The sequence below is a fragment of the Rhamphochromis sp. 'chilingali' genome (genome assembly GCF_963969265.1).
Source record: "Rhamphochromis sp. 'chilingali' genome assembly, chromosome: 10".
NCBI classification, from domain to species: domain Eukaryota; kingdom Metazoa; phylum Chordata; class Actinopteri; order Cichliformes; family Cichlidae; genus Rhamphochromis; species Rhamphochromis sp. 'chilingali'.
The window spans coordinates 39,604,715-39,632,168 of NC_137937.1; the positions used below are offsets into that span (position 1 = coordinate 39,604,715).

General features: G+C 49.1%; 1 protein-coding gene across 2 annotated transcripts; it reads right to left on the minus strand.

Annotated features, from left to right (window-relative positions):
• On the minus strand, window positions 1–27,270 carry LOC308403710 (dynamin-1-like). 2 transcript variants are annotated; one of them, XM_080893376.1, is made up of 23 exons: window positions 26,936–27,270; window positions 15,108–15,181; window positions 14,883–15,032; window positions 14,610–14,813; window positions 14,425–14,523; window positions 14,085–14,245; window positions 13,079–13,221; window positions 11,408–11,543; window positions 11,228–11,295; window positions 10,115–10,253; window positions 9,934–10,020; window positions 9,627–9,697; window positions 9,403–9,454; window positions 9,273–9,284; window positions 8,850–8,963; window positions 8,297–8,406; window positions 7,767–7,878; window positions 7,642–7,653; window positions 7,408–7,575; window positions 6,810–6,896; window positions 6,573–6,727; window positions 6,326–6,496; window positions 1–2,173 (listed from the first exon to the last, which is right to left on the minus strand). In XM_080893376.1, exons 1-23 carry the CDS (start codon window positions 27,094–27,096, stop codon window positions 2,113–2,115), a joined length of 2,547 nt encoding a protein of 848 aa, XP_080749502.1. In that variant the 5' UTR covers window positions 27,097–27,270; the 3' UTR covers window positions 1–2,112. The 2 variants fall into 2 exon arrangements, with proteins under 2 accessions (XP_080749502.1, XP_080749503.1); XM_080893377.1 differs by lacking the exons at window positions 15,108–15,181; window positions 26,936–27,270 and having other exon boundaries at window positions 1–3,020; window positions 14,610–15,020.
• Window positions 27,271–27,454: the final 184 nt, after the last annotated feature.

Below are 27,454 nucleotides of genomic sequence, written 5' to 3' on the forward strand. Positions count from 1 at the left end.
ATCACATGATACTAATACACAACAGATCTACACACACACACACTCTCTTTTGTACACACACACACACACACACACACTACAGTGTTGGCCGCTGCATATTTAGTTTAGCTTTTTGCTCACATATATATGGTACATTTCTATATCGTCATATTCGCTGCACATAGATTCATATTGAGAGCATACACAGGTAACTATGCACAAGCACAGGTGTGGGAGGGGCCGAGGTGCGTGGAGTGTGCCGCTGCAGAGCAAAGTGTAACACTTTACTGATTGATAAACTCATACGACAAGCATGCAGACGTTAATGTAGACAACGACGACACGGCACAGCTAATGCCCCGCGGCGGTGGCGGCGCTGAACGCTGCTCGGAGCTTAACTAACTCTACAAAATCACCACAACATGAAGAACAAACACAACACAGTGAGGAGATCAGCTGGTACATCCAAACAGGAAACACGATCGCTTGACACTTTGCTCGCATGAGCAGCACAAAACCAACCCCACCTCCAGAGAAACCGGGCCACCTCCACAAACATTATCTCCTCATCGCTTCAGTCACAGTTTCCTCTGATCTTCACATCAGAGGAAGCTCACGGTAAACCAATGAGGAAATGAAGAAGAACAAAAAACATGTCAACCCTGCTGGCGTTAGATGAAGAGGTAGAACCAGCTGGAACCAGGAAAGGGAAGGAGGAACCACAACGATCCATTTGGAACCAGCTGGTAGCTTCGTGGTCCATGCAATAGCTACACTGGACAAACATTTGTGGAACAGATGTAGATCAGAGGTAAGACGGGACGGTTAGCTGAAGGTGGGTGAGCTCAGCGAGCACTGTGCTGCTTTTCAATCTTTTCTCTCTCTGATGTAGATGTGATAACAGCTCTCTACCTCTAACAGCCCGATTACTATGTGAAGGGTTCAGGATATCGGACCGAATTTGACCTTTAACGGAAACCGCATCAGCAGGATTTGATTTGTGGAGGGATCAAATTTGACCTTAAGCTACCTTTATTCTAGCTAACTCACAGCTAACTATCCCACCTTAAAGACGGTATAAAAGATGGACATAGCTTCTGGGTCTGAAACGTGACGCACTAAAGCTGCAATCTTTGTAATGGCCACCAGGGGGCATTAGCTGTGGTAGACTTGCCAGTCCCACAGAAGTCTGAAAAACCACCCTGGCCGTGACCTCTGTTAACACTTCCTGGTGAGTTTTTGGTCCCTGCTGCTCGTCTCAGTTCGAACCCAATAACAGATCGAGTCAATTTCAAACATTTTGATCGTTGTATGTTTCTGAAAAACTCATCGGGCCTCTTGGCTCCACCCCTCAATCGTCACACATGTGTCAACACACTGAGATGGCCATGGTGAGAGAAGCTCGTCTCATGGCTTCATACTGGCATTCAAAAATATAAAACATCACGGCAGCTACGTCCATCTGTTACACCGTCTTTGCTGAACCGCTCATAAAGTCTGAGCACAGACTGATTGAGTCCCTGGATCCAGCTGAGAGGTCACAGCCCATCTCTGGAAACATCTGGATTCAGTACTGTCCATAACTTTGACAGTTACAAACGCACAAACTGAGCCAGTTACATGACCGTTCACGAGGCCTGTGTACAGCTGGTTTCAGCCTATGTTTGTGCTTAGAGGATGGTGCATGGTGATCCACACATGTCACATGTTCAGTGCAGCTACAGGTGGAAGGACAGACGCCAGCAGAAACAAACGTGGAATTCCAGCAGAGTAAAATAAATAATACAATAAATAGATAAATACACAAGTTAAAACTGTAAACTTTACACTGTAAAGAAACGGCACCATGGATCAGAACAGGAAGTGAACATGAAGATGATCTCAGCCGGGACATTCAGAACAGAGACCTCCTCCTCGCCTCGTCTCCTCCGGAGTCGTCTACAGTACTGACCGACCTGCTGAGGTCACATGTTTCTGTCTGCGGCGTGACCGAACGTCATATTTACACACAATGTATTGCTGATCAGCTGCTATACAGTCAGAATAAGTGCTGATAATAATCAATATGTTTATTACTAGGAAGGTTCACAGTAACACAGCTTCAGTGAGACACAAACACACACTCCGTTCAGCTTAACCCTCAATCGAAGACTGGGGACTCTCTCCGTGGGCGGGGCTACCTTTACTGGGACGACTGGGAAAAAAATGACAGAAAACAAAAGAGGAGAAGAGTAAATGAGGAGAAAGGCCAACTGGTACAGGGGTCAGAGGTCACATGAGTACAAACAGAACTGGCTAGAACCAGCAGTGATCCTCATGATCACGGTAGATCTTGATGGAACCAGATGGTACCAATAAGCAGGTCGTTCGGTGAGCAGCTTATACATTTAAACCAGTTAGAAGATCCAACAGACTAGAACCAGCAGAAACTTGTTAGATGTAAAGAAACCAGTTGCTGAAACTTACCGGAGCCAACCAGAACTGGCTAAAACAGCTGGTACTAGCATGTTGGGCAACCAGTCTGTTCAAACCAACCAGCCCGGTCTACATCAGGGCTGGATTTCTCAAGAACCAGTTGGTACCGGTATATCGGAACAACTGGCAGGAACCAGTGAAACCAGTAGATGGACCCAAACAAGGAGCAGGTTTGGAAAGCAGTCCATTCAAATATGGCTGAGTTAGAACTACTGTGAACCACTGAAGCCGAGTTTAAAACAAAAACCATCAGGACCCGCTCGGATCATCCTGCTGGTACCAGTAACCCATCCATCAATATCAAGCTGGAATTAGAACCAGTTAGAACCAGTTTAAGCAGGCTGGAATAAGTCTGAGGTTTGAACCAGTCAGAGCTGGTCTGGTGCAGCATGTGACCAAAGGGAAATCTGAGTAAAGTGTCCATGCTGTGAAACCACATATGGAGCACTGATGGAACGGCCGTTTCACACGGGTCACGTGTTTCGTATGCTTGTGTGTGTGACTGTCAGGGGGCGGAGTCAGAGGCTGGTCTGGATGGTCGGGATGGAGATGCAGGAGCCCTCCGACTGGAGACAGACAGACAGACAGAGAGACAGACAGTCAGTCACGGGCCGATGGAGCTGGTAGTCACACTGATGCTAGGAAAATGGGCGGTACCACACGGTGAGCGCAACAGTTTGATTGGGCGATGAGACAAACACACAGGGTGGAAACAGTGACATCACACAGACATCTGACGTACCATTGGTGAACTCCTCACTGGTCACTGATAGAGATTCTGAAAGAATAACCAAATATGGTCAACATGAGGGAGGCGGAGCTACCTGCTCTGACGCTGAGAGATTCCTCCCAAACACTGAAGGTTTGTGAGTATGTTTCAACATTTCTGCATAAATCTGATCAAATTTTCTAAAAGTCCAAACATAGAACCAAACAGTGGTGACTATCACTCATTCACTAAACTGATCCAACATGAGTGAGGCTCCCGCGTCCTGTACTGGACTGCTAACACGTCCTATTTCAGCCACACATGCTCTGTGGGTATCAGTGAGGACCAGAACTAGCTGGAACCGTTACGATCCCTCTGGCAGGGGCAGCTCAGACATTATTCAGTCTGTTGCAGCCGGATGATTATGTTAGTTTAAATGAATCAACACCCCCGAGTCATTCTAACTACCAGAAACCTCGAAGCACAGGCCGAGGGGGAGGTGTGGCAGCAATTTTTCACACCAGCCTATTAATCAACCAAAAACCCAGACAGACTTTTAATTCATTTGAAAGCCTGATGCTTAGCCTCGTCCACCCCAGCTGTGAAACTCAGAAACCAGTCTTACTTGTTATCATCTATCGTCCACCTGGGCCTTACACAGAGTTTGTCTGATTTCTCAGACTTTATATCTAATTTAGTTCTGAGCTCAGATAAAATAATTATTGTGGGTGATTTTAACATCCATGTAGATGCTAAAAATGACAGCCTCAACATGGCATTTAATCTGTTATTAGACTCAATTGGCTTCTCTCAAAATGTAAAAGAACCCATCCACCACTTTAATCACACTCTAGATCTTGTTTTAACATATGGCATAGAAACTGAACATTTAACAGTGTTTCCTGAAAACCCTCTCCTGTCTGATCATTTCCTGATAACATTTACATTTACAATAATTGATTACACAGCAGTGGAGAGTAGACTCTATCACAGTAGATGTCTTTCTGAAAGCGCTGTAACTAAGTTTAAGAATATAATCCACCCACTGTTATCATCTTCAATGCCCTGTACCAACATAGAGCAGAACAGCTATCTGAACGCTGCTCCAACAGAGGTCGATCATCTTGTTAATAATTTCACCTCCTCACTACGTACGACTCTGGATACTGTAGCTCCTGTGAAAACTAAGGTCTCTAATCAGAAGTACCTGACTCCGTGGTATAATTCTCAAACACGTAGCCTAAAGCAGATGACTCGTAATCTGGAGAGGAAATGGCGTGTCACAAATTTAGAGGATCATCATTTAGCCTGGAGAAATAGTTTGCTGCTTTATAAGAAAGCCCTCCACAAAGCCAGAACATCTTACTATTCATCACTGATTGAAGAAAATAAGAACAACCCCAGGTTTCTCTTCAGCTCTGTAGCCAGGCTGACAAACAGTCAGAGCTCTTTTGAGCCAACCATCCCTTTAACGTTAACTAGTAATGACTTCATGAACTTCTTCACAAATACAATTTTTATCATTAGAGAAAAAATTACCAGTAATCATCCCACAGATGTAATATTATCTACAGCTACTCTTAGTACCATTGATGTTAAGTTAGACTCTTTTTCTCCAATTGATCTTTCTGAGTTAACTTCAATAATTACTTCCTCCAAACCATCAACGTGTCTTTTAGACCCCATTCCTACAAAACTGCTCAAAGAAGTCCTGCCATTAATTAATTCTTCGATCTTAAATATGATCAACCTATCTCTAATGATCGGCTATGTACCACAGGCCTTCAAGCTGGCTGTAGTTAAACCTTTACTCAAAAAGCATCTCTAGACCCAGCAGTCTTAGCTAATTATAGGCCAATCTCCAACCTTCCTTTATATCAAACATCCTTGAAAGAGCAGTTGTCAAACAGCTAACAGATCATCATTGACAGAGTGTCCACTGGCCTGTAGGTGTGAATAGACTGAGTCCTGGCACTTATTGTCGTATGTGTTTACTTTGTTATTTTCCTTTTTACATCAAATTTATGCAAAAACATAGAAAATCATAAGAAACTGTCAAACACCTCTGAAAGGTACTGTTAGAACAGGATCACACAAACACAAGAGACGAACGGACAGAAAGACAGGAAAACACACACAGACACACACACACGCACAGACACGCACAGACAGGAGGACAGACAGACAGGAGGACAGACAGACATGGCTCCGTGGGCTGTGTGGGAGTGGGCAGGTGCGCAGACCTCATGCTGGGCTAACAGACACACAGGTGAGGACGGAGAGTCTGAGGAAAGAAAGACAGTCTTTCTTTTTCATGTCTGTGCAGGTTGTTTGTTGATCGCTGCTTTTTGTTCTACAGTACCAACGAAGAAGAAAGTTGCTCTCAGCTAGTTTTTGATAAAACATCATCCGGGTCACACAAACACAAACTCTCTGCTTCAGGTTCAAACACTTTCACAGGTAATGCTCTTTTTAACGACTGATGTCTTTTACTGTAGCTCTGCTGAAGCCAGCTGCACACACTGATGACAATCCCTGGAAACATCTGGATGTTCATGGTACAGTTTAGAAACAGCATTCCAGGATACAGTCATCTGTTTGATGCTCCTGTACACTGCACGCCGAGACCGTCTTACACTGTCACACACACCCGTCAACCAACACCTGCAGTTCCTCCACCATCCAGCCGAAGCAGCAGTGAGTCAGTCCCACAGATTTCCATGTAAAACTTTACGTGTTTGGTGTCTGTGGATCATTTATTGGAGGATGCGTTATTACGCACCTGGATTAAAGTTTTCATTATTAGGGGCGTGGCCTCTTTGACTGACAGGTGGATGATGAAACAGGTGGCTGCAGCTGATGGCTGTCTGCTGGGCTTCAGCTCAGCTCATGTCCCTGAACTGGACCTGTGGACCGTGTGCGTGCTGCCGGAGCTTTTTTAATGACATGGCCAATAACACTGCTGCTGTGACGTTACTGTGAGAGACCATGTGACATCACAGGCTCCTTTCATCTTTTATGTACAGTCTGCCTCCAGAAACTCACCTGTCCTGACTGCATTTGAACTCAGCACACGCTAGGAGCCTGTGACCGTGCTGCTGATCACCTGACCTCTGTGACCTCAGGTTTCCTGTTATAAACATGGATTAGGAGGAGCGTTACCTGGGAACTCCAGGTGGTGGCGCTCTGTTGGGTCGTGAGGGAATAGAGGGTGGGGGTCCAGGATCAGGTGACACCGCTGGACGGGAGGGGGGACCCGGGGCGGCACGACCACCTGGACGAGGAGGGCCAGGAGGGGCCCGGCGCTGGGGGGTCGGACTGGACATGGGGGACCTGCAGAGACCAGCCGAGTGTCAGCGATGCCGCCCATGGTCTGTTACGCAGCACGGCCCATCTGTTAGCGGCATACCTGCGTCCTGACGGCATCCCCGTCACCTGCAGCCACGAGTCGTCAACAGGCGGAGGCATCGCTGTGGTGATGGTGGAGGTGCTGATGTCACCGATGATGCTGAGGCCCTCGCGCAGCGCGTGGTACATCCTGAGCATCTCATCGCGGTGCTGAGCCTGGACGAGAGCAGGAAGAAGCAGAGTCTGAGTCTGATTGGCTTAAAACCCGAGCCCCTCCCACCTCCACCTGCTGCCTCACCTGTTCCTGGGACTCCTCCATCAGGGTGTTCTGGTCTCCACAAGAGTACAGCTGAGCCAGCAGGTCAGCGTGGATGAAGTCCTTCGTCTGAGGAGCAGAGAGGAGGTCACGTGACTCACAATATGACTTCCTGTACGGCCTTGTGCAGCGCCCCCCTGCCCTCCATCCAGGATCTGTACCTCTCAAGAACCAGGAAACGGGCAGGGAAAATCATCGCAGACCCCTCACACCCTGCACACAGACTTTTTGATCTGCTGCCCTCTGGCAGACGGTACAGAAGCCTGCAGACCAGGACCACCCGACACAGGAACAGTTTCTTTCCCCTCGCCATCTCCCTCCTAAACAGTTGACCTGTCACACTGCTCCCCCTGCCAGACTGCAGCTGCACCTTATGTACATTTTGTAGTATTCATTCCACCTCATTCATTTCTGTATTTTATGTATATAAGTTTAGATTCGTTATTTATAGTTGGTTTACACAGCTTTGTGTATGTATGTGTAATGTGTATATATAGACACGTGTGTGTGTGTGTGTGTGTGTGTGTGTGTGTGTGTGTGTGTGTGTGTGTGTGTGTGTGTGTGTGTGTGTGTGTCGTACATTGTTGACCATTAGGTGCATGATGGTCTTGGGGATCAGGTCCCTGATGGTACGGTGGATGATGGCAAGGTACGAGTCCACCAGGTTCCTGACGATCTCCACCTGCCGCTCCAGCTGAGGGTCCAGACTGTGGATCTGCCCGTCGCCACTCGACTCCTCGACCTCCACCTGCACACGCTGACCGTTAAACACACACACACCACCTCCACCTGAAGTGCATCATGAGACACTCACCTTCTCTTTATCCTGATGGAGGGTGTGGAGAGGACAGAATAAAGTATTTACATGTAATTGTACTGCAGTAATAAGTAATAACATCAGTAATAATATTGTTATAACACAGTACAAATTGGGCGTACCACGCTGCGTTCAGGGTACACTCCAGCACGTAGGAAGGACGCCTTCCAGCCGTCGACCTCGTCCTGAGACTCGCTGGCCAGCTCCAGCTGACGGTAGTCCTTGTACACGTTCCTACAGACACAAATCACAGGATCATCATCAGAACCAACGACACACACATATCTCATCTGCTGCTGAAAAACAAATCTCCATTTTCCATGTCTACTTCCTGTCACGTGACGGCGTTTGTCTGCGCCATCAGAGAGCCTAAACTTTGACTGAGAACAGTTTAACATCCTCCTCCTTCACCGGAAACATCTGCGCTGATGTGTTTCGAGCCGCTGCAGCTGGCACATCGCTGTGTGTCCAAATGGCGCTCCGTTTAGTTTCCATCTTCGCTGACCTTCAGATTTTTAACCACACGCTTTCATTCTCGGTTCGATCACAGCACATCACACTCAGATGGAAACTAACTCGTTGTTAAACGTTAGCGTAGGAGCTGGACGCTCGGAGCACCTCTCAGTGTGTGGACGTGGCTGATCACACTGACCTGTGCTCAGTGTTGAACAGGGCGAAGATGTGTTTGCTGGACATGAAGCTCTTCTCAATGTCCTTCAGTTTCAGGTTGTCTACAGGCAGCATGTACTTCTTCTCTTTCTCCTGTAGGAGGTGCAATGAAAGCAGTGAGATAAATAGCATAAAGCCTTTCGGGCTTCTGCCCTCTCAGTAAACCTTTATTTAACTAGATTTAACTTTAAATAGAAATAAAAGGTTTGTGCTGGATCCATGTGACACCTTCCTTTGGTATCAAAAAACCTGCTGATGGAAATGAGCAACAACGTGTTTACATGTGTGTGTTTGTCACGGTTTCCTCCTGCAGACTGTGAGGTGTTGAAATGACTCGTCCAGCCGCGGTTTGTACTGCAGATTGTGACAGTTTTGAAATACATGTCTGATGTGTAATGGCACGGCTCACCGGCAAAGCTCTGCACACAAACAAAACCAGCTGGTACATAAAAACATGCTCTGCCACACAGCGCTGCACGGTGCAGGTGTGAGCATGCGTGTGCGTTTGTGCAGGTGTCTGTGCCAGTGTGTGTTACCTCGTCATCTTTGTACCAGGACAGCGTCTCAGCAGTCAGGACGAACCAGTACTCTTTGGCTCCGCCCTTCATGATGCCGATGTTGTTGATGGTGAGCCAGCCTTTACGGATCACCTGCGCACGGCATCAGTAAAACATGTGACTGCTGATGATGTCACTAATCGCTAAAATGTGAAAACATCTGATGTTGGGCTGCAGTCTCCGCAGAAACCTGGACGTTTGGTATCAGGTAAAGATCAAATAACACCTGGACCAACATCACGAACCACCTCAGGAGGAGGATTCAAATCCAGATCAAAGGTCAAAGGTTGCTTTAAACCTGCATTTCACAGGTCAATGACACCAGTGTTTCCAGTAAACCAGCTCCAACACAGGTGCACCCTCACCCTTCCCATTACGCTACACATGAACACACACACTCACCATGATCTCATCCTGGTTGCCGTGGCAACAGAGGCGTTGGAGACAGAGGAAGAAAAAGAGGTTAAAGATGGCGTCCTCCCACACTTCATCGTGTTGCTCCTCCTTTCCCAGGATACCTGCACACACTCACCTGGTTTCCTGCTGCCTTCTTCTTGTTCATCTGACTGCTTTTCTGCTGAGCGCTGACACACACACACACACACACACACACACACACACACACACACACACACACACACACACCCCAGGTGAGTGTTCACACAGCTCAGGTGGTGTATCAGACAGCTGACACACCTGTACCTGTGTATCAGGGATACAGGTGAGCCTGACAGGAAGTCGGTTTAAGGGTCTTACTTTGCGAAGCCGATGAAGTCCTCGTGGTTTGTGTTCACGTAGGCCAACTCGATGTCGATCAGCAGCATCACCTGAGGAGGGAGACGGACAGCCATCAGCGGCATGTGACACAGGTGATGTCCATGTATCCTGCAAATCTTCTATGACTTGGTGGCGGTGAAGAGGACGGCCCTGTCACAGCCTGCCCACCTGCTAAGGTGAGCCCCGCCTCTCACCCAATGACAGCTGGAATAGGCCACGACTCTCCAGTGCCTGAACTGCGATGGTCAGGATCATACCAAGATGGCGACGGTGTCATGTGACCAACCTGCTCTTTGGAGCGGCTCTCTCGGTCTCTGATGTGCTGAGTGACGATCCTCTCCATCTCCTCTCTGAGCATCGGATACTGAGCCAGCTGCAGGCAGGAGGAGGTCAAAGGTCACTGTAGTCAGTACTGTGTATTAGCGCTTAGTACTGTGCGATGATAGTACTCGTAGTATGTGTAGTACCTTCTGCGTGCACTGCCTGACGGTGTTGACGAGCTCGCTGATCACCATGTCGACACATTTCTGACACGGCTCTTTGAGCTGAGCGATCAGACGCTTCACGATCGTCTCGAATGCCATGTCAGGGGTGAACAGACCCGTCCTGAGCACAGGTGAGCGCATTCACACTCACCCCTGTATTCAGTTTTCCATTTCACACTACAACCTAGGTTTGCCACTTATCTGTACTCTAATTTTAATAACTGTACAGTACTCTGCTTTGCTATTGTCCAAGATGTAAATATGTAAAAATTGTGTTTCTGTTTCTAGTCTGTTTGTGTGTTTTTGCTGCTGATACAACCAAAGTTCCCCCTTTGTGGGACAATTAAAGGATTAGAATTCTGCGAGCGCAGCGACACACACTCATTAACCTCTGTCTCTCTTCCACAGCATGTCTTCATCCTGTCTTCCTTCTCTCACCCCAACCAATCACAGCAGATGGCCCCGCCCCTCCCTGAGCCTGGTTCTTCCTGTTCAAAGGGAGTTTTTCCTTCCCACTGTCGCCAAAGTGCTTGCTCGTAGGGGGTCATATGATTGTTGGGATTTTCTCTGTATCTATTATTATAGGATATACTGTACAATATAAAGCACCTTGAGGCGACTGTTGTTGTGATTTGATGCTGTGTAAATTAAATTGAACTGAATAGAAAAAAGATCAAAGCTATGCAGCACTTGTTACAGTAAGCTGCAGGGACGCACGTCTGCTGTCTGAGCACAGTTAGTGTAACTGTTTCTCTGTAACAGCGTCTCACACACACACACACACACACGTTCCCAGGATAACATTGGCAGATGTTTATGGATGAAACTCGTACTCTAATGTCGATTATTCAGCGGATGAAGACATCTTTGAGTGGCAGCGCCCTCAAAGATGACAAGCTAATAATCCATGAATACATCTGGATCCATAAACAGGAAGAACGTGCCGAGAGAAAATGTTCAAACCCAAATAAATGAACAGGTAGCATGCGCACTGCACCCCCTGCTGTACAGTGGAGGTACTGCAGACAGAATAAACAGGGATTTTTTACCGAGGTTTGATATTACAATCAGGCAGGACTTTAGAAACAAACCCACCTTATCCCGTGGATGTTCTTGATGGCGTAGCTGATCTCCTTACGAAGAGTCTTCTCATCACTCTCCAGCTGCACAAACACATTTATGACATCACTCGCCTGCCACAGGAAGTCCTGCTGCACACTGAACCAGCATGATGTCGCACATGGTGCGATGATGTCACCTGAGCGGAACGGTTACCTTGACCAGTTCGAAGGGGAAGCGTTCGTGGAAGATGCGGTTGATCTTCGCCCCTCCCGACAGCTCGTAGGTGTCCACCTGATCCCCGGACCCTTCGATGCGCTTCTCAAAGTCCACAGCGAACTGCTGCACCATCCTGCCGTGAATGTACAGCGCTGGTTATACCCAACCGACATCTGACACTTAGATCTCACACCTGTAGGCTCATCTAGTCGTGCTCCCTTCACCTGAAATCACACTCGTGACTCTACTGTCACCTCGACCCTTGGTCCTCTCTAGCTTACCAACACAGCCCCTCCTTCAGCTCCCTTCATAGAACTGTGGTCAGAGATTTCCGCTCGTCACAGGCAGGAATGTCGTTTTGGGCGTTTCTAACGAGTTCTTCGAACTCTTCCTTTTCCAGGGTGGACTCACTGCAGAGCACGACTTCTACATATATAGTGTCTCATAAATCTAATGATGGTGAGTCCCAGATTCAAGTCCTAATGGGACCCAAGAGGGTCGTTGACCCACTATTGATCATGTGCCTCATCGCATGTTCAAAGATGGTCGTTCACAGTGGACACAGATTTACTCCACTGTGAACGACCATCCTGGAACAGAGGGCGGGGCTTACGACACCAACTGCCATCTATAATCCAGTTTTGAGATCCTTCACACACCCACTCACATCCTGGGTCATCTGACCTCAGTGAGTCACATGATAGGGTGGGGCTAGGTTTCACAGTGGGTTCACCTGGAGCCTCTGCTGATAATGACCCACACCTGTTTTCACACCTTGCCTCATATGATGAGGCACTACGGTCAATATTTTGTCAACGATCTCATTAAGGGACACTCCCATAGGGCTAAAATCTGGGACTCTCCACCCTTTGGTCTGGAACTGGAGAAGCTTCTCGGAAGAAAATTTCTTTCCAAGCTCCTCAGATGTTCTGCGATATCTTTTTACATGACGAGGCTTGTTAACATCTCGTTAGTGATAAAAAGGATGTGTTTGATGCACTCGGGGTCACTCGGGGTCTAAAATCGGTCCAAGAGGTAAAGCTGAGGCTTTCAAACGCAGGAGCACTGCAGCAGCGAGCACGCATAGTGGAGGCAGCATCGTGCTGTTTGGTGCCAGTGGTACATTACACAAATTTGTTCAAGTAATGGAGTAACCTTCAATCAGTAACTACAGGGTTGAAACGTGGACACAGTTGGGGACAAACACACATTAACACTAGATCTGGAATGGATAAAGCGGGCTAACATTAACTGACTTCAACCCTGTTGAAAATGGGAGACCTTAAAAGCCGGCTGTGTAAAGGAACCAAGTTTAAATGAACTCTACCAAGAAGAGATGTCAAATATCATCTGGTAGCCTGTTGATACCAAAAGTGTCTGCTTGATGAGCAACTTGCTAAGAGATAACCAAATATCAGTGTGTATGTGTATACTTGAGTCTGTAAGTATACTGTAGACCCTGTGTGTCCAAAGTAAACTCAGACGTGTTCATTAGTCCTTAAACATATGCTGTGAAATCATTCATGCCAAGCTATGCGTTTTCTCTACACTCTACCAGTGTAGAGAAAACGCATAGCTTGGCATGATGCATGTTGAATCTTGACACGTTGAATCGTTGTAACTGCGTGTTAAAGAGAGCCGTAGGTGAATATCTGTGCTGGTCCTTACTGCAGCAAAGCCTTGGTCTTGCGGCTCGGGTCATCCGGTCTGAAGTTCTTGTACTCCTCCACCTCCTTCTCGATGGAAAGCAGCTGACTCTGCAGTTTACTGCGCAACGCCGGCAACGTGTCCCGAATGTGATTGGTCAGTTGCTGGAGGTAGCAGAGAGGTGCTCTGTTATTTATCACTGACATCAGAACATAGGTGGAATTAAAGGCAGGGGTTTGTATCATATCTATCTAATAGACTCCAGTTTGTGCATGTAAATGGAGAGTCCTCTTCACACACTGAGGTTAATTATGGAGTTCCACAGGGTTCAGTGCTAGGACCAATTCTGTTTACATTATACATGCTTCCCTTAGGCAGCATCATTAGAAGACATAGCATACATTTACACTGCTATGCAGATGACACCCAGCTCTATCTGTCCATGAAGCCAGATAACACACACCAATGAGTTAAACTGCAGGAATGTCTTGAAGACATAAAGACCTGGATGGCCGCTAACTTTCTGCTTCTTCATTCAGATCAAACTGAGGTTATTGTACTCGGCCCTGAAAATCTTAGAAATATGGTATCTAACCAGATTCTTACTCTGGATGGCATTACCTTGGCCTCCAGTAACGCTGTGAGGAACCTTGGAGTCATTTCTGACCAGGACATGTCCTTCAATGCACATATTAAACAAATATGTAAGACTGCTTTCTTCCATTTGCAGTTAATCCAAAATGCTGCAGCAAGAGTCCTGACAGGGACAGGGAGCAGATTTCTCCTGTATCGCCGTCCCTTCATTGGCTCCCTGTTAAATCCAGAATCCTGCTCCTCATAACTTCCTCAAAAATCAGACAGTGTTTTGGAAATGTTCTGGGGAAATTCAAAGAGTATTTATACAGTGAGGACCTTTAGCTGTGCCAGTGTTTGTGCTAAGCTAACAGAACTCACTGCCCAGCCCTGTGGAAAGACAGATTTGAAATCCTTGCAGTCAGAAGACTTGGGAGAGATCTTGTGCATTTACCTGGTTGAGAATCTTCTGCAGGTAGGCGGTGCCCATGCGGTCCGCCAGGTGACGGTAAGCTGGGTGAGATAGGAAGAACTTCCTCTCGGCCTGCAGGGCTGCGGTGATGTCTTTCTTCCCATCGATGTCTTTCTGACTGCGATTCACGACCCCGATGTAACCTGACACAGTGAAAGTCTCATATTGTCTCTGTCTGCTCAGCTGTAGCCTGTTCTGTCTCTTCACCTCCACATTGAGTGAAATTTGAAATGAAAGTGTTTGAGGTGACTTCAAATCTGACTGAGCAGGCAGCTGACCACCAACCAGTGAGAGGGTTTGGTGTAATGTCATGCATCTGTACCTCTTCGTAGCGGCAGCAGTTTGTTCTCCAGGATGTCTCTGGCGTCGGTCCCTTCATCCATCAGATCCAGTTTGGTGATGACCCCGATGGTCCTCAGACCTGCGCGACATTACCGAAACACTTTATTTAGTCCAGGAAAGAACAGTACAGGTGAAAGATGCAGGTGGAGCTGTCAGGAGCCTTACCTTGTGGGTCAACCTCCTTAGCGATCTTCAGGGCGTCAGAGTTAGCAAGGTCAGAGTTGGCTGGGGAAACAGCCAATAGGAGGCAGTTTTCCTTAGTAACGAACTGCATGATCATGTCTCTGATCTGGTGCTCGATGTCGGGTGGCTGGTCGCCCACTGCGACCTTCGTCATCCCAGGAAGATCCACCAGAGTCAGGTTCAGGACTGAGGACAGACAGCAGAGTCAGGACCAGGACAGGTGTGTATGTGTGTGTGTGTGTGTGTGTGTGTTACCATTGGGGGAGTAGACTCTGAGGTTGATGGGGACCGGACTGATGCCTTTGTTCTGCCCCGTCACTCGATCCGTTTCAGCTTCAATCTCCTGACGAACTTCATCAAAGTCCGTGAACTTCTTCCCTTTGCAGTGCAGGAACTCGGCATACTCTGATCAATATACATCACACGATCAGATCAGACACCGCACGGACGAACCACGTGTCTCTGCACTGTGAGTCTCACCTGTGGGACAGTTGATGAGCTGCAGCACGAGGGGACGCCGAGTGACGATGCCGGATCCACGAGGGAGGAAGTCCCTGAGAGGAGGAACAAAGATACGAGCTAGTAACAAAGGACACGACTGTACATAATTTTATTGATCATTAGATTCTGAACGATGTCTGTAAGCCTCTGGCTGTCTGATCGACTTTGCGAAGGACAGGCTGAGCCGTGTCTTTGGTACCACCAAAGTGCTTTTTCAGAGGTCGTGTTATTCACACTCGTTCTGGCCTTAAACCAGGCCCAGTTGTCCTTGGGAGACCCTACCAAGGGCAGGCTGAGCCCAACAACGCCGCTGATTTATTTGATATTTGTATTAATAATAAATCTGCACCTTTCTGCAGATGACGCTGTACCGTAGGCCGACTCACTCGACTCTGAATCATCCTGTTGAGGTGCTTTAAACTGCATTGCAGTGGCTGCAGACTTTATTGTGCAGCTTAAAGTTAGTTATTAATGCTAATAAAACCAAATTCATCCTGTTTTCCAGAAATCACTCACAGATTGTTTTTTATAAACTGGGAGATTGTATTGAAAGTGTGTAATCCTATAAATATTTGAGTGTTCGGTTGGACAACAAAGTTCAGACGGAGCATTGAGTGCAAACTTTAGATTTGACTTTATTATGAAAAGTTTTGGTTTACCAGTCAGCAGTTAGTAAAAACGTGCACAGGTTATATTCTTAACCTTGATTATAGTGATATTATTGATGTGCACGCTGCCTCCTCTGTCAGACTCTGCAGATCACAGCTCTTCACATGTCCCATCAAACTCATTGCACACATCACTGGACCGCTTCAGTTTAAATATGAACTCTGAATATCTTCAAACAGCTGCTATGATCTGAGCTTCTCTGACTGGGTCTTTTTTAGCCCTCTCTAATTTTGCACCTTGGCTGCTGACAGACACTAGCTCTGCTTTTAAGATTCAAACTTTCCTTTTTGGATCAGGTGACCCTGAATCCTCCCTTAGTTATGCTGCCAGGTGTAGGCTGCTGGGGGATTCCCATGATGCACTGGGTGTTTCTTCTTCACTCACTATATCAGGGGTGTCAAACATACGGCCCAGGGGCTCGATGTTTGTTAACTGTAAAGACTCCCCGAGGAATGAAATAACAGAAAGTTTATGTTTTCTTTTGTTTTGATTTTTTTTTAACAATAGATTCAATAGAATACAATTGAATACGTGCTTTCCCACGTCGTCTTCTACGTTGAGAGACACAGGAGACCCTCAAGGAGAGAGCGGGTAGGGGACCCGGTCCTTGTTAAAAGATACCTGAGCCACTGGGAGAAGCTGGTTCTCAACAACGGTGTGTTGTACAGTCTCCAGAGACCAGATATCAGGTAACAGACGACTGCAGTTCGTGGTTCCTGACTCGTTGAAGGCCGAGGTCCTCAGAGGGATCCATGATGATGCTGGTCACCAGGGCCAGTTCAGGAGTTTAGACCTGGCTAGAAAGAGATTTCTCTGGTTGAACCTTGGGCGTGACGTGAGAGGCCATGTACGGGGATGCCAGCGCTGCGTAGTCAGTAAGACCATCTAACCAGAGGGTCGTGCTCTTTTGCTCAGCATGTCCTTGTCCAGACTGTTGGAGTTGGTCTGCATCAACTTTTGGTCGGCTGAGGCTTCACACAAGTCTGTGGACGTCTTGGTCATCACAGACCACTTCACTGGATGGGCGCAGGCCTTCCCATACAAGGACCAGTCGGCTAAACAGCTTGCAAGGCTTCTCTGGAACAGGTACTTCTGTGTGTTCGGCTTTCTGGAAAGGATGCACAGCGACCAGGGTGCTAATTTTGAGAGTCAATTGATAAGTGAGCTCCTCAGAGTCTCTGGTGTGGGCTGCGTATAGGGAGGGAGATTTGAATGCCCCTGCTGTGAGCTGTGTTGGTGCTGATGGTGACTGCTCACCCGATGCCATGGATGGGACAGCTGACCTGGAGGTTGTCTCTGAACCTTTGGACCCTGAAGAGAGGACAATTGCATGGGTGTCGCAGTTGACGGAGTCCAGCCGGTCTCAGGGAGATGTTACTGATGTTTCAAGCATGGATTCAGTCCTGCCAGCCGCATCGGGCTTGTCTGTTGAAGTGGACTTTGACCAAGCTGGTTCTAGCACGGCATCCCAAGAGGTCAATATTGCTACGAGCTGTGGGGAGGGTGTACAAGTATGCTCTACTACACCTGAGGTAGCGGTGGATATAGTTGCTCATGCCATTGCTCAGTCCCCAAAGGTTGACTATGGCCAAACCGGGGATGCTTCCCAGATCAGAACCAGACTTGGGCGACTTGTCAAACCAGTGAATAGACTGATCCAAATGTTTTGTTTATATGTCTACCTGAGTGATGGGATTTGTACTTGCTGTTACGTACTCTGCATTTTTGTTGTTTTTTTCCCTGTTGAGCCGTGGTACACACCTTGTAAAGGGTTATTGGTAGGGTGTATTTCGGGCACTCTGCTGCCAGTTGCTGGGTTGGGAGTTTAGCGCTGCTCCAATCCCACTTCATCCTTAGGGATACGTTTAGTTGGTGTTTGTGATTTTTGACCTCTGTTTGGTTGGTGTGTACCAGTGTGGGTGCCTTTGGTACCTGAGGCTCAAATTTGATCAAATTCAGTGGGGCTGAGTATAACAGAGTTAAAAATACATCTGGAAAAACATGTACTTACCTGGTCTTAATTATTATTTTAAGTGTGAATTTTATCATCTTTGTTGTATTTTATTTTGAAAATCCATCAACCGGATCTCGCTCTGGCGTTTAGAAGCTTCTAAGGCTTCTGTTCCTCACAAGGCCCATTTGCACTGTGAGGGTAAGTTCTGTAATGAAAGGCTCTGGCATCTTTATGGTTTCTGGTGTAAATGTTGTTACATAGGTTGTACATGTTGGTGTATATAGATTTGTATTGATGTTAGAACGCTACTGTGTAACTGAAACAAAGGTTGGTTGCTGTTAAACAGTGTTTCTGCCGTATCTATGCTCTTTTGCAGTAAGCTTTTGCCGGCCCCCTAGTGGTTGCTGCGCATAGCTGGACTTACTGTTTTTCTGCGCTTTTTTGTGACGTTTGCTTTACATTGCAGGAGCTACAATTGCTGGTGAGGGACCAGACAAAGAGCGATTCATAAGACCCTTATGAAAAGGACACCGAGGGAACAGTTTACCCTGCCCGGGATAGGGTTACCGGGGCCCCGCCCTGGAGCCAGGCCCGGGGAGGGTGCCCGAGGGCGAGCATCTGGTGGCCAGGCCTTAGTCCATGGGGCCCGGCCGGGCACAGCCCGAAGAGGAGACATGGGCCCATCCTCCCGCAGGAGGCGCCATAGGGGTCGGGTGCATTGTGTGCCGGGTGGCGGCCAGGAGCAGAGGCCCTGGCGGACTGACCCCCGGCTGCCAAGACTGGCAATAGGGACATGGAATGTCACCTCTCTGGTGGGAAGGAGCCTGAGTTAGTGCGTGAGGTTGAGAGGTAAGATAAGATAAGATAACCTTTATTAGTCCCACACGTGGGAAATTTGTTTTGTCACAGCAGGAAGTGGACAGTGCAAAAGTTATGAGGCAAAAATTAGAATACAATAAGAATAAATACAGTACACAACTGTACAGAATAGAATAAAATAAAATACTATATACAGTAGAATAAAATAAAATAAATATACAATAAGATAAAAATAGAATACAAATACAAATACTATATACAACTGAGTAAAAATACAACGATGACAGAAAGGATTATTGCACTTAGTATTATTGCATATGTATGGATGTGTGTGCTTGATCAGTTAAAGTCTTTATTATGGAGTCTGACAGCAGTGGGGAGGAAAGACCTGCGAAATCTCTCCGTCCCACACCGTGGGTGCCGCAGTCTCCCACTGAAGGAGCTGCTCAGTGCTGTCACAGTCTGCTGCATGGGGTGGGAGATGTTGTCCATCAGGGATGACAGCTTAGCCGCCGTTCTCCTGTCACTCACCACCTCCACTGGGTCCAGAGGGCATCCTAGAACAGAGCTGGCCCTTCGGATCACCCTGTTCAGTCTCTTCCTGTCCCCAGCAGAGATGCTGCCGCCCCAGCAGACCACGCCATAAAAGATAGCAGAAGCCACAACAGAGTCATAGAATTTCTTCAGGAGTGGGCTCTCCACTCCAAACGACCTGAGTCTCCGCAGCAGGTACAGCCTGCTCTGCCCTTTCCTGTAGAGGGCGTCTGAGTTATGAGTCCAGTCCAGTCTATTGTTCAGATGAACACCAAGGTACCTGTAGCTGTCCACAGCCTCAATGTCCATACCTTGGATGTTCAGTGGTTGCAGTGGAGAATGCTTGTGCCTGCGGAAGTCTACCACCAGTTCCTTGGTTTTACTGGCGTTGATCTGGAGGTAGTTCAGCTGGCACCAGTCCACAAAGTCTTGGGTCAGACCTCTGTACTCCTTGTCGTCCCCATCAGTGATGAGGCCGACTATTGCAGAGTCATCAGAGAACTTCTGCAGGAAGCACTGGGTGGAATTGTGGGAGAAGTCTGCAGTGTAGATGGTGAAGAGGAACGGAGCCAGAACCGTTCCCTGTGGGGCCCCCGTACTGCAGACGACCCTGTACGACACACAGCCCTGAGTCCTCACATACTGTGGTCGGTCGGTGAGGTAGTCCAGGATCCAGGTAGTGAGGTGATGGTCCACTCCAGAGTTCACCAGCTTGTCCTTTAGAACCGAGGGAAGAATGGTGTTGAAGGCACTGGAGAAATCAAAGAACATGATTCTCACAGTGCTTCCAGCGGTCTCCAGGTGAGCGAGGGAACGATGTAGGAGGTGAATGACGGCATCATCCGCTCCAATGCCAGGCTGGTAGGCAAACTGAAGTGGGTCCAGTGATGAGCTTATTAGGCGCCGAAGCTGAGCCAGGACCAACCGCTCCAGGGTCTTCATCAGGTGGGATGTCAGAGCCACCGGCCTGTAGCTGTTGAGGTCCTTGGGGTGTGAAGTCTTTGGCACTGGTACAACACAGGAGGTTTTCCAGAGCTGTGGGACTCTTCCCAACCTCAGGCTCAGGTTGAAGAGGTGCTCCATCACCCCACACAGTTGGTCCGCGCAGGACCTGACGACCCTCGAGCTGATGCCATCTGGACCCGCTGCCTTCTTGCCATTAATCCTCCTCAGTTCCCTCCTAACCTGGGTGGTTGAGAGAGACAGGCTGGAGCCTTGTGTTGAGTGTGTATTGGATGCTGTTGTTGGGGGTGGGGGGGAGTGAGCAGGGTGAATAGAGGAGGTGTGAAGTGTCTGAGGTGGAACAGCAGCAGTGGGGTTGGGTGAGTCTGCAGCCGATGTTGCAGACTGCCTCATGGCTGAGTCAAATCTGTTGAAGAAATGATTCAGGTACCGGCTAGATATAGTCGGGCTCACCTCTACACATGGCTTGGGCTCTGGAACCAGTCTCCTGGAGAGGGGCTGGACTCTGTCTCAGTCTGGAGTTGCCCCTGGTGAGAGGCGGCGGGCTGGGGTGGGTATCCTAATATCCCCTCGGCTTGCTGCCGGTACGTTGGGGTTTTTCCCGGTGGACGAGAGGGTTTGTTCCCTGCGCCTTAGGGTCGGGGAACAGGTCCTGACTGTCATCTGCGCTTATGCGCCGAGTGGCAGTTCAGAGTACCCAGCCTTCTTAGAGTCCCTGGGGGGGGGGGGGGGGGGGGGGGGGGGTGCTGGAGGGTGCTCCACCTGGAGACTCTGTTGTCCTGCTGGGAGACTTCAATGCTCACGTGGGTAACGACAGTGAGACCTGGAGGGGCGTGATTGGGAGGAACGGCCTCCCTGATCTGAACCCGAGCGGTGCTCTGTTATTGGACTTCTGTGCTAATCACAGTTTGGCCATAACGAACACCCTGTTTGAACATAAGAGTGTCCATGAGTGCACGTGGCACCAGGACGCTCTAGGCCGTAGGTCGATGATCGATTTTGTAATCGTATCAGCAGACCTGCGACCATATGTTCTGGACACTCGGGTAAAGAGAGGGGCTGAGCTGTCAACTGATCACCACCTGGTGGTGAGTTGGATCAGGTGGCGGGGGAGGACGCTGGACAGACCTGGTGCACCTAAACGCGTAGTGAGGGTGTGCTGGGAACGTCTAGCAGAGGCCCCAGTCCGCGAGATCTTCAACGCACACCTCCGGCAGAGCTTCAACAGCATTCCGAGGGAGACTGGGGACATTGAGTCCGAATGGACCATGTTCAGCGTCTCCATTGCCGAAGCTGCTGCATTGAGCTGCGGCCGCAAGGTGGTTGGTGCCTGCCGTGGTGGTAATCCCCGAACCAAATGGTGGACACCAGAGGTGAAGGGAGCCACCAGGCTGAAGAAGGAGTCCTATCGGGCTTGGTTAGCCTGTGGGACTTCGGAGGCAGCCGACAGGTATCGACAGGCCAAGCGGAATGCGGCTCGGGCAGTGGTTGAAGCAAAAACTCGGGTGTGGGAGGAGTTCGGAGAGGCCATGGAAAAAGACTTTCGGACTGCCTCGAAGAGATTCTGGCAAACCGTCAGACGTCTCAGGAGGGGAAAGCGGTGCTCTACCTGCACTGTGTATAGTGCTGGCGGAGCGCTGCTGACGTCGACTGAGAAAATTGTCAGGCGGTGGAAGGAATACTTCGAGGACCTCCTTAATCCCACTGACACGTCTTCCGAGGAGGAAGCAGAGTCTGGGGATGAGGGGAATGACCCGCCAATTTCCGGGGGCGAGGTCACTGAGGCAGTTAAACAACTCCTTGGTGGCAGAGCCCCTGGTGTTGATGAGGTCCGCCCCGAGTTCCTGAAGGCTCTGGACGTTGTAGGGCTGTCCTGGTTGACACGCCTCTGCAATGTTGTGTGGAGATCAGGGGCAGTACCTGTGGACTGGCAGACCGGGGTGGTGGTCCCCATCTTTAAGAAAGGGGACCGGAGGGTGTGTTCCAACTACAGGGGGATCACACTCCTCAGCCTCCCTGGGAAAGTCTATGCCAGGGTGCTGGAAAGGAGAGTTTGTCCGTTAGTCGAACCTCGGATACAGGAGGAACAATGCGGTTTTCGTCCTGGTCGCGGAACACTGGACCAGCTCTTTATCCTCTCGAGGATACTTGAGGGTGCATGGGAGTTTGCCCAACCAGTCTACATGTGTTTTGTGGACTTGGAGAAGGCATTCGACCGTGTCCCTCGGGGTGTCCTGTGGGAGGTGTTGCGGGAATATGGGGTGTCTGGCCCATTGCTACGGGCCATTCGATCCCTATACAACCGTTGCAAGAGCTTGGTTCGCATTGCCGGCAATAAGTCGGACTCGTTCCCGGTGGGTGATGGGCTCCGCCAGGGCTGCCCTTTGTCTCCGGTTCTGTTCATAATTTATATGGACAGGATTTCTAGGCGCAGCCAAGTGGCGGAGGGCTTTCGCTTTGGTGGCCTCAGAATCTCATCTCTGATTTTTGCAGATGATGTGGTTCTGTTGGCTTCATCGGGTGAGGGCCTCCAGCTCGCACTGGAACGGTTCGCAGCCGAGTGTGAAGCAGCGGGAATGAGGATCAGCACCTCCAAATCTGAGGCCATGGTTCTCAGCCGGAAAAGGGTGGAGTGCCCACTCCGGGTCGGGGATGAGTTCCTGCCCCAAGTGGAGGAGTTCAAGTATCTCGGGGTCTTGTTCGCGAGTGATGGGAGAAGGGAGCCGGAGATCGACAGACGGATTGGGGCTGCGGCTGCAGTAATGCGGACGCTGCACCGGTCCGTCGTGGTGAAGAGGGAGCTGAGTGTAAAAGCGAAGCTCTCAATTTACCGGTCGATCTACGTCCCTACCCTCACCTATGGCCACGAGCTGTGGGTAGTGACCGAAAGAACGAGATTGCGGATACAAGCGGCAGAAATGAGCTTCCTCCGAAGGGTGGCTGGCCTCTCCCTTAGAGATAGGGTGAGAAGTTCGGCCATCCGGGAGGGGCTCAGAGTAGAGCAGCTGCTGCTCCACATCGAAAGGAGCCAGCTGAGGTGGTTCGGGCATCTGACAAGGATGCCCCCTGGGCGCCTCCTGGGTGAGGTGTTCCAGGCATGTCCCACCGGGAGGAGGCCCCGGGGCAGACCCAGGACACGCTGGAGAGATTATATCTCTCGGCTGGCCTGGGAACGCCTTGGTATTCCCCCGGATAAGCTGGAGGAGGTGGCTGGGGAGAGGGAGGTCTGGGCCTCTTTGCTTAGGCTGCTGCCCCCGCGACCCGGCCCCGGACAAAGCGGATGAAGATGGATGGATGGATGGACAATTGCTGGTACCTTCAGAAGACACATGTTGAGTGTGTTTTGTCTGCTGCAGCTACGTGAGCTTGTTAACGGTCATTTTGTCTGTAAAGCTCAAGCATGCGAAAATGTAGTGCTCTACCGTAATTTGTCCACTAGAGGGAAATGTTGAGCCGGTGATACTGTTTACTGAGACTTCTGTTATCCTGTTATTTTGTTTTATACGGTTGTGAAATGTATTTTTATGGGTTATAAGATTTCTTTTTGTATACAAGTTCAGTGTGACAGACTGTAAAATGGGAGAAATGATTATTTTCCAACTTTTCTTTATTAAGAAGCAAATTGTAAGTCTGTCAACACAAGGTGCGTTTGCACTGTGAGGGAGCTACAATTGCTGGTACCATCAGAAGACACATGTTGAGTGTTTTTTATGTCTTCTGCAGAATAAACCACGAAAAGCCAACCTTTCTGAGCGTCTGTGATTTATGAAGAGCCGGAGGCATTACACCTGCAGGTGATGGGGGAGTTGTGTTCAGTGAAGGAGAGGCAAGGCAGAGTAACGTTGCGTCGAGACAAAAGTGGACGAAAGAGAGGCAAACTTGCGGCTCCACAACTATAATTGTAACGTAACGCAGTAACATATTGTCACATCTCACATCTCGTATAAAAAAAAATATATCGATATATTTAAAAACACGATATATCGCCCAGCCCTAATATTTACTTTCGTTTTCTCATATCTTGGAGTTTAAAGTGCAGTTTCACTGGTTAACAGTGACAGAAAGGGGAAGTCACTGGTCTGCTCACACAGACGTCTGTGACTGAAGAGTGTAATGCTGTGCCTTCTAACTTGGCTCTGCCTTGAAAAAGACATGTTGATGTCAGGGACGTGCTGGTTAAATGACATAAGAGAGTTCAAACACACGAGTTGGATGATGCCCCGCAGGAAGCGGCTTCACGGACCCCGGAGGTGGCAGGGAGAGGGAGGTGCTACGCTGGGATGGATGGTTTTCTTTTGTCGTGCTGCATCACATCCCCTTCACTTACGTAACTGAAGGAAATGTGTTATAGAGGAGGCAGGACAGAGATGGTTCCACTGTGGCCCACTCAAGTCTGCATTCAATGAAACACACTGTGAGCTGTGTGATGGGATCCCTCCGAGAGGCTTGAAGAAAAGCATCGTCACGACATCCTCACAGTGTGAGTGTGTGTGTCTCTGTGTGTGTGCGTGTGTATGTGTCTGTGTGTGTGTGCGTGTCTGTGTGTGTGTGTCTGTGTGTGTGTGCGTGTGTGTGTGTGTGTCTGTGTGTGTGTGCGTGTGTGTGTGTGTGTCTGTGTGTGTGTGTGTCTGTGTGTGTGTGTGTCTGTGTGTGTGTGTCTGTGTGCTGCAGTGTGAGTCCTCTGCAGTCAGCTCACACACATCACGCTGATATTGTCATACGATGCTGCCCTGACCAAAAGCCTCCTGACTCATGTGACCTGAAGCAACCAATAAGAGCAGAGATGCAGACAGAGACCCCCCCACCCCCACCCCCCACCCCCCACCCATTCTCAGAGTGAAGATAAAAATATTCAGCCAATCACATGCCATCTTCCAGCAGGACTCAAACTACAGACCTCAGAGACACACACAGTTTCTATATGCACAGATCCTCCACCCTGCTGCCACCTCCTCCTCTGCAGCTTACAAGTGCCTTCTTCAGTCTCAGCTGACTGCAGGTTTCCCCAATCTTATAAACAGGACGTTTGCATAATGACTGAAACCAGCCCACTGAAGAAACAATGGGCTGGGAGGTCAGTTCGTTATGTTACATCTCTCTTCACTTGCATCCCATTCACAGAAGCGTTGGAGTTAGTCCGTAAGAGATTACAGGATGACCCCAACCTCAGCAGCAGGACCACTCTCAGCATCCACCAAGTGTGTTTGAACTGTGTCTTCACTCCACCTACTTCACATACAAGGCTCAGTTCTACCGGCAGAAACATGGGTGTGCCGTGGGCTCCCCAGTTTCACCCATCGTGGCCAATTTGTACATGGAAGAAGTGGAAAAGAGGGCTTTGTGATCCTACCCTGGAACACCAACGGTGATCAATGGTCATGGAATTTGCATAATTATGATTAAGGAACTGACCTCCCAGCCCACTGTTCCTTCAGTGGGCTGGTTTCAGTCATTATGCAAATGTCCTGTATATAAGATTGAAACCTGCAGTCAGCTGAGACTGAAGACGTCACCTGGATGATGACAAAACGTTTCTCCCACAAAACGCTACGTCCAGATGAACAGAATCAGCTTTTGGAGATTTACTTCCCTGGATGATTGAGATGCATCAAGACATATGACGACATAGCCTCTGTGACATCACGCGGAGCAGGAGTAGAAAAAATGTGCCAAACAGAGTGTTGGGAACAGAGGCATGGCTCATTTCTGACGTTTTTCTTTTTAGGTAGGTCAGAATTTTATCTCAGGAAGTGTTTTCTGAAATATTACTGTCGCCTCTCACACGCTCTGGGCTTTCCATTCATCTCTTTCCACCTTCTTAGCAACAGGGTAATCAGGGCATTCCAGATGTCTTTCCTCCAGTTTTCCAGGTCCTGCTGTGGGATCTTTAGGCGCTCTCGGGCCAGACAAATTATATAATCTCTGTGAGTCGTGATCTGGGATCAGCGCCACAGACAAACACATCCTGCAGATGATGAGGTGAAGGTAGAGCAGGTCATCTACTGATCAGAAGGTTGGTGGTTCGATCCCAGGCTCCCCCAGTCTGCCAGCCAAATATCTTCGGGCAAGATACGGGGCGATCGTGGCTCAAGAGTTGGGAGTTCGCCTTGTAATCGGAAAGTTGCCAGTTCGAGCCCCGGCTTGGACAGTCTTAGTCGTTGTGTCCTTGGGCAAGACACTTCACCCGTTGCCTACTGGTGGTGGTCAGAGGGCCCGGTGGCGCCAGTGTCCGGCAGCCTCGCCTCTGTCAGTGCGCCCCAGGGTGGCTGTGGCTACAATGTAGCTGCCATCACCAGTGTGTGGATGTGTGTGTGAATGGGTGGATGTGTAAAGCGCTATATAAATACAGGCCATTTACCAAGATACTAACCACAAGTATGTCTGCGATGCATCCATCAGAGCGAATGTTACCTAGTTAGCACCTAAAGCATAGAAGAAAGTGCTTGTGTGGTTGCACGGGTGTTGGTGGAGGGATGGGGGGGTGTAGCATGTTTGAGCGTAGAAAAGCGCTGTGTAAGAATCAGTCCATTTACCAGCTCATGAGCGGGTCGGTAACTCTGCTCCACCGCCGTGACACCTCCACCTGAACATCACTCCACCTCCAACCAAATGTCACACCTCCACCTGAATGTGTTTTAAAGGGCTGAACAGAAGAAGAAGAATCTCCACCCCCAGCTCAAACAGACAGGTGGGCACACACGCATTCTCTTTTTCATATCTTAATGAGAGCCTCTAAGCTTTCCCAGCTGCTTACCGAACCATCAAAAAGAACCTAACCATAACAAGCACAGGAACGTTCCCATTTTTGGTACCCACAAAGATGTCTAAACAGGTACACACGCACACACACACACACAGGGGGACTCACTTGCCCACGAAGTTCTCGAGCACCGAGCTCTTGCCGGCGCTCTGACCGCCCACCACCGCGATCTGCGGCAGGTCGAGGCTGGAGTTCTGGCCGATGGCGGAGAAGGCATCCTGCAGCCGGTTCACCAGCGGGATCAGCTCCTCCATCCCCCGGTTCCCCATGGCGGAGAGGCGGGCGGAGACAGGCGGAGGCTGCTGGTGTGTCTCGCTGCTGCTGTGACCGATCAGCGGCCGATGATCGATCACAGGATCGATCGATGCTGATGATGCTGCTCCAGCTGTGACCTTCAGCTCGTTCTCCTCCTCCTCCTCTCTGCTCCGCTGCAGGGAGGCTCCAAGCACGCTCGCAACCACACACTTCCGGTGCAGCCCTTCACAATAAAACCCCAGCCAGACAGGTTTGTAAGTTCTGACCCGGAGTCCTGAAAGTTGATTAACGCCAGCGAGTGTTCGCTCGTCACCTGCTAAATCCCCATGGTAACGGATGCTGAGCACATCACCTGGTCAGGTGAAGGCCAGC

Coding starts and splice junctions, on each gene's coding strand:
- LOC308403710 (XM_080893376.1), bottom strand. CDS start 27,096: ATGGGGAACCGGGGGATGGAGGAGCTGATCCCGCTGGTGAACCGGCTG. Junction 7,879..8,296: donor CTGTTCAACACTGAGCACAG/GTCAGTGTGATC, acceptor TTGTGTCTGTAG/GAACGTGTACAAGGACTACC. Junction 6,897..7,407: donor TGCACCTAATGGTCAACAAT/GTACGACACACA, acceptor TCTGCTCCTCAG/ACGAAGGACTTCATCCACGC.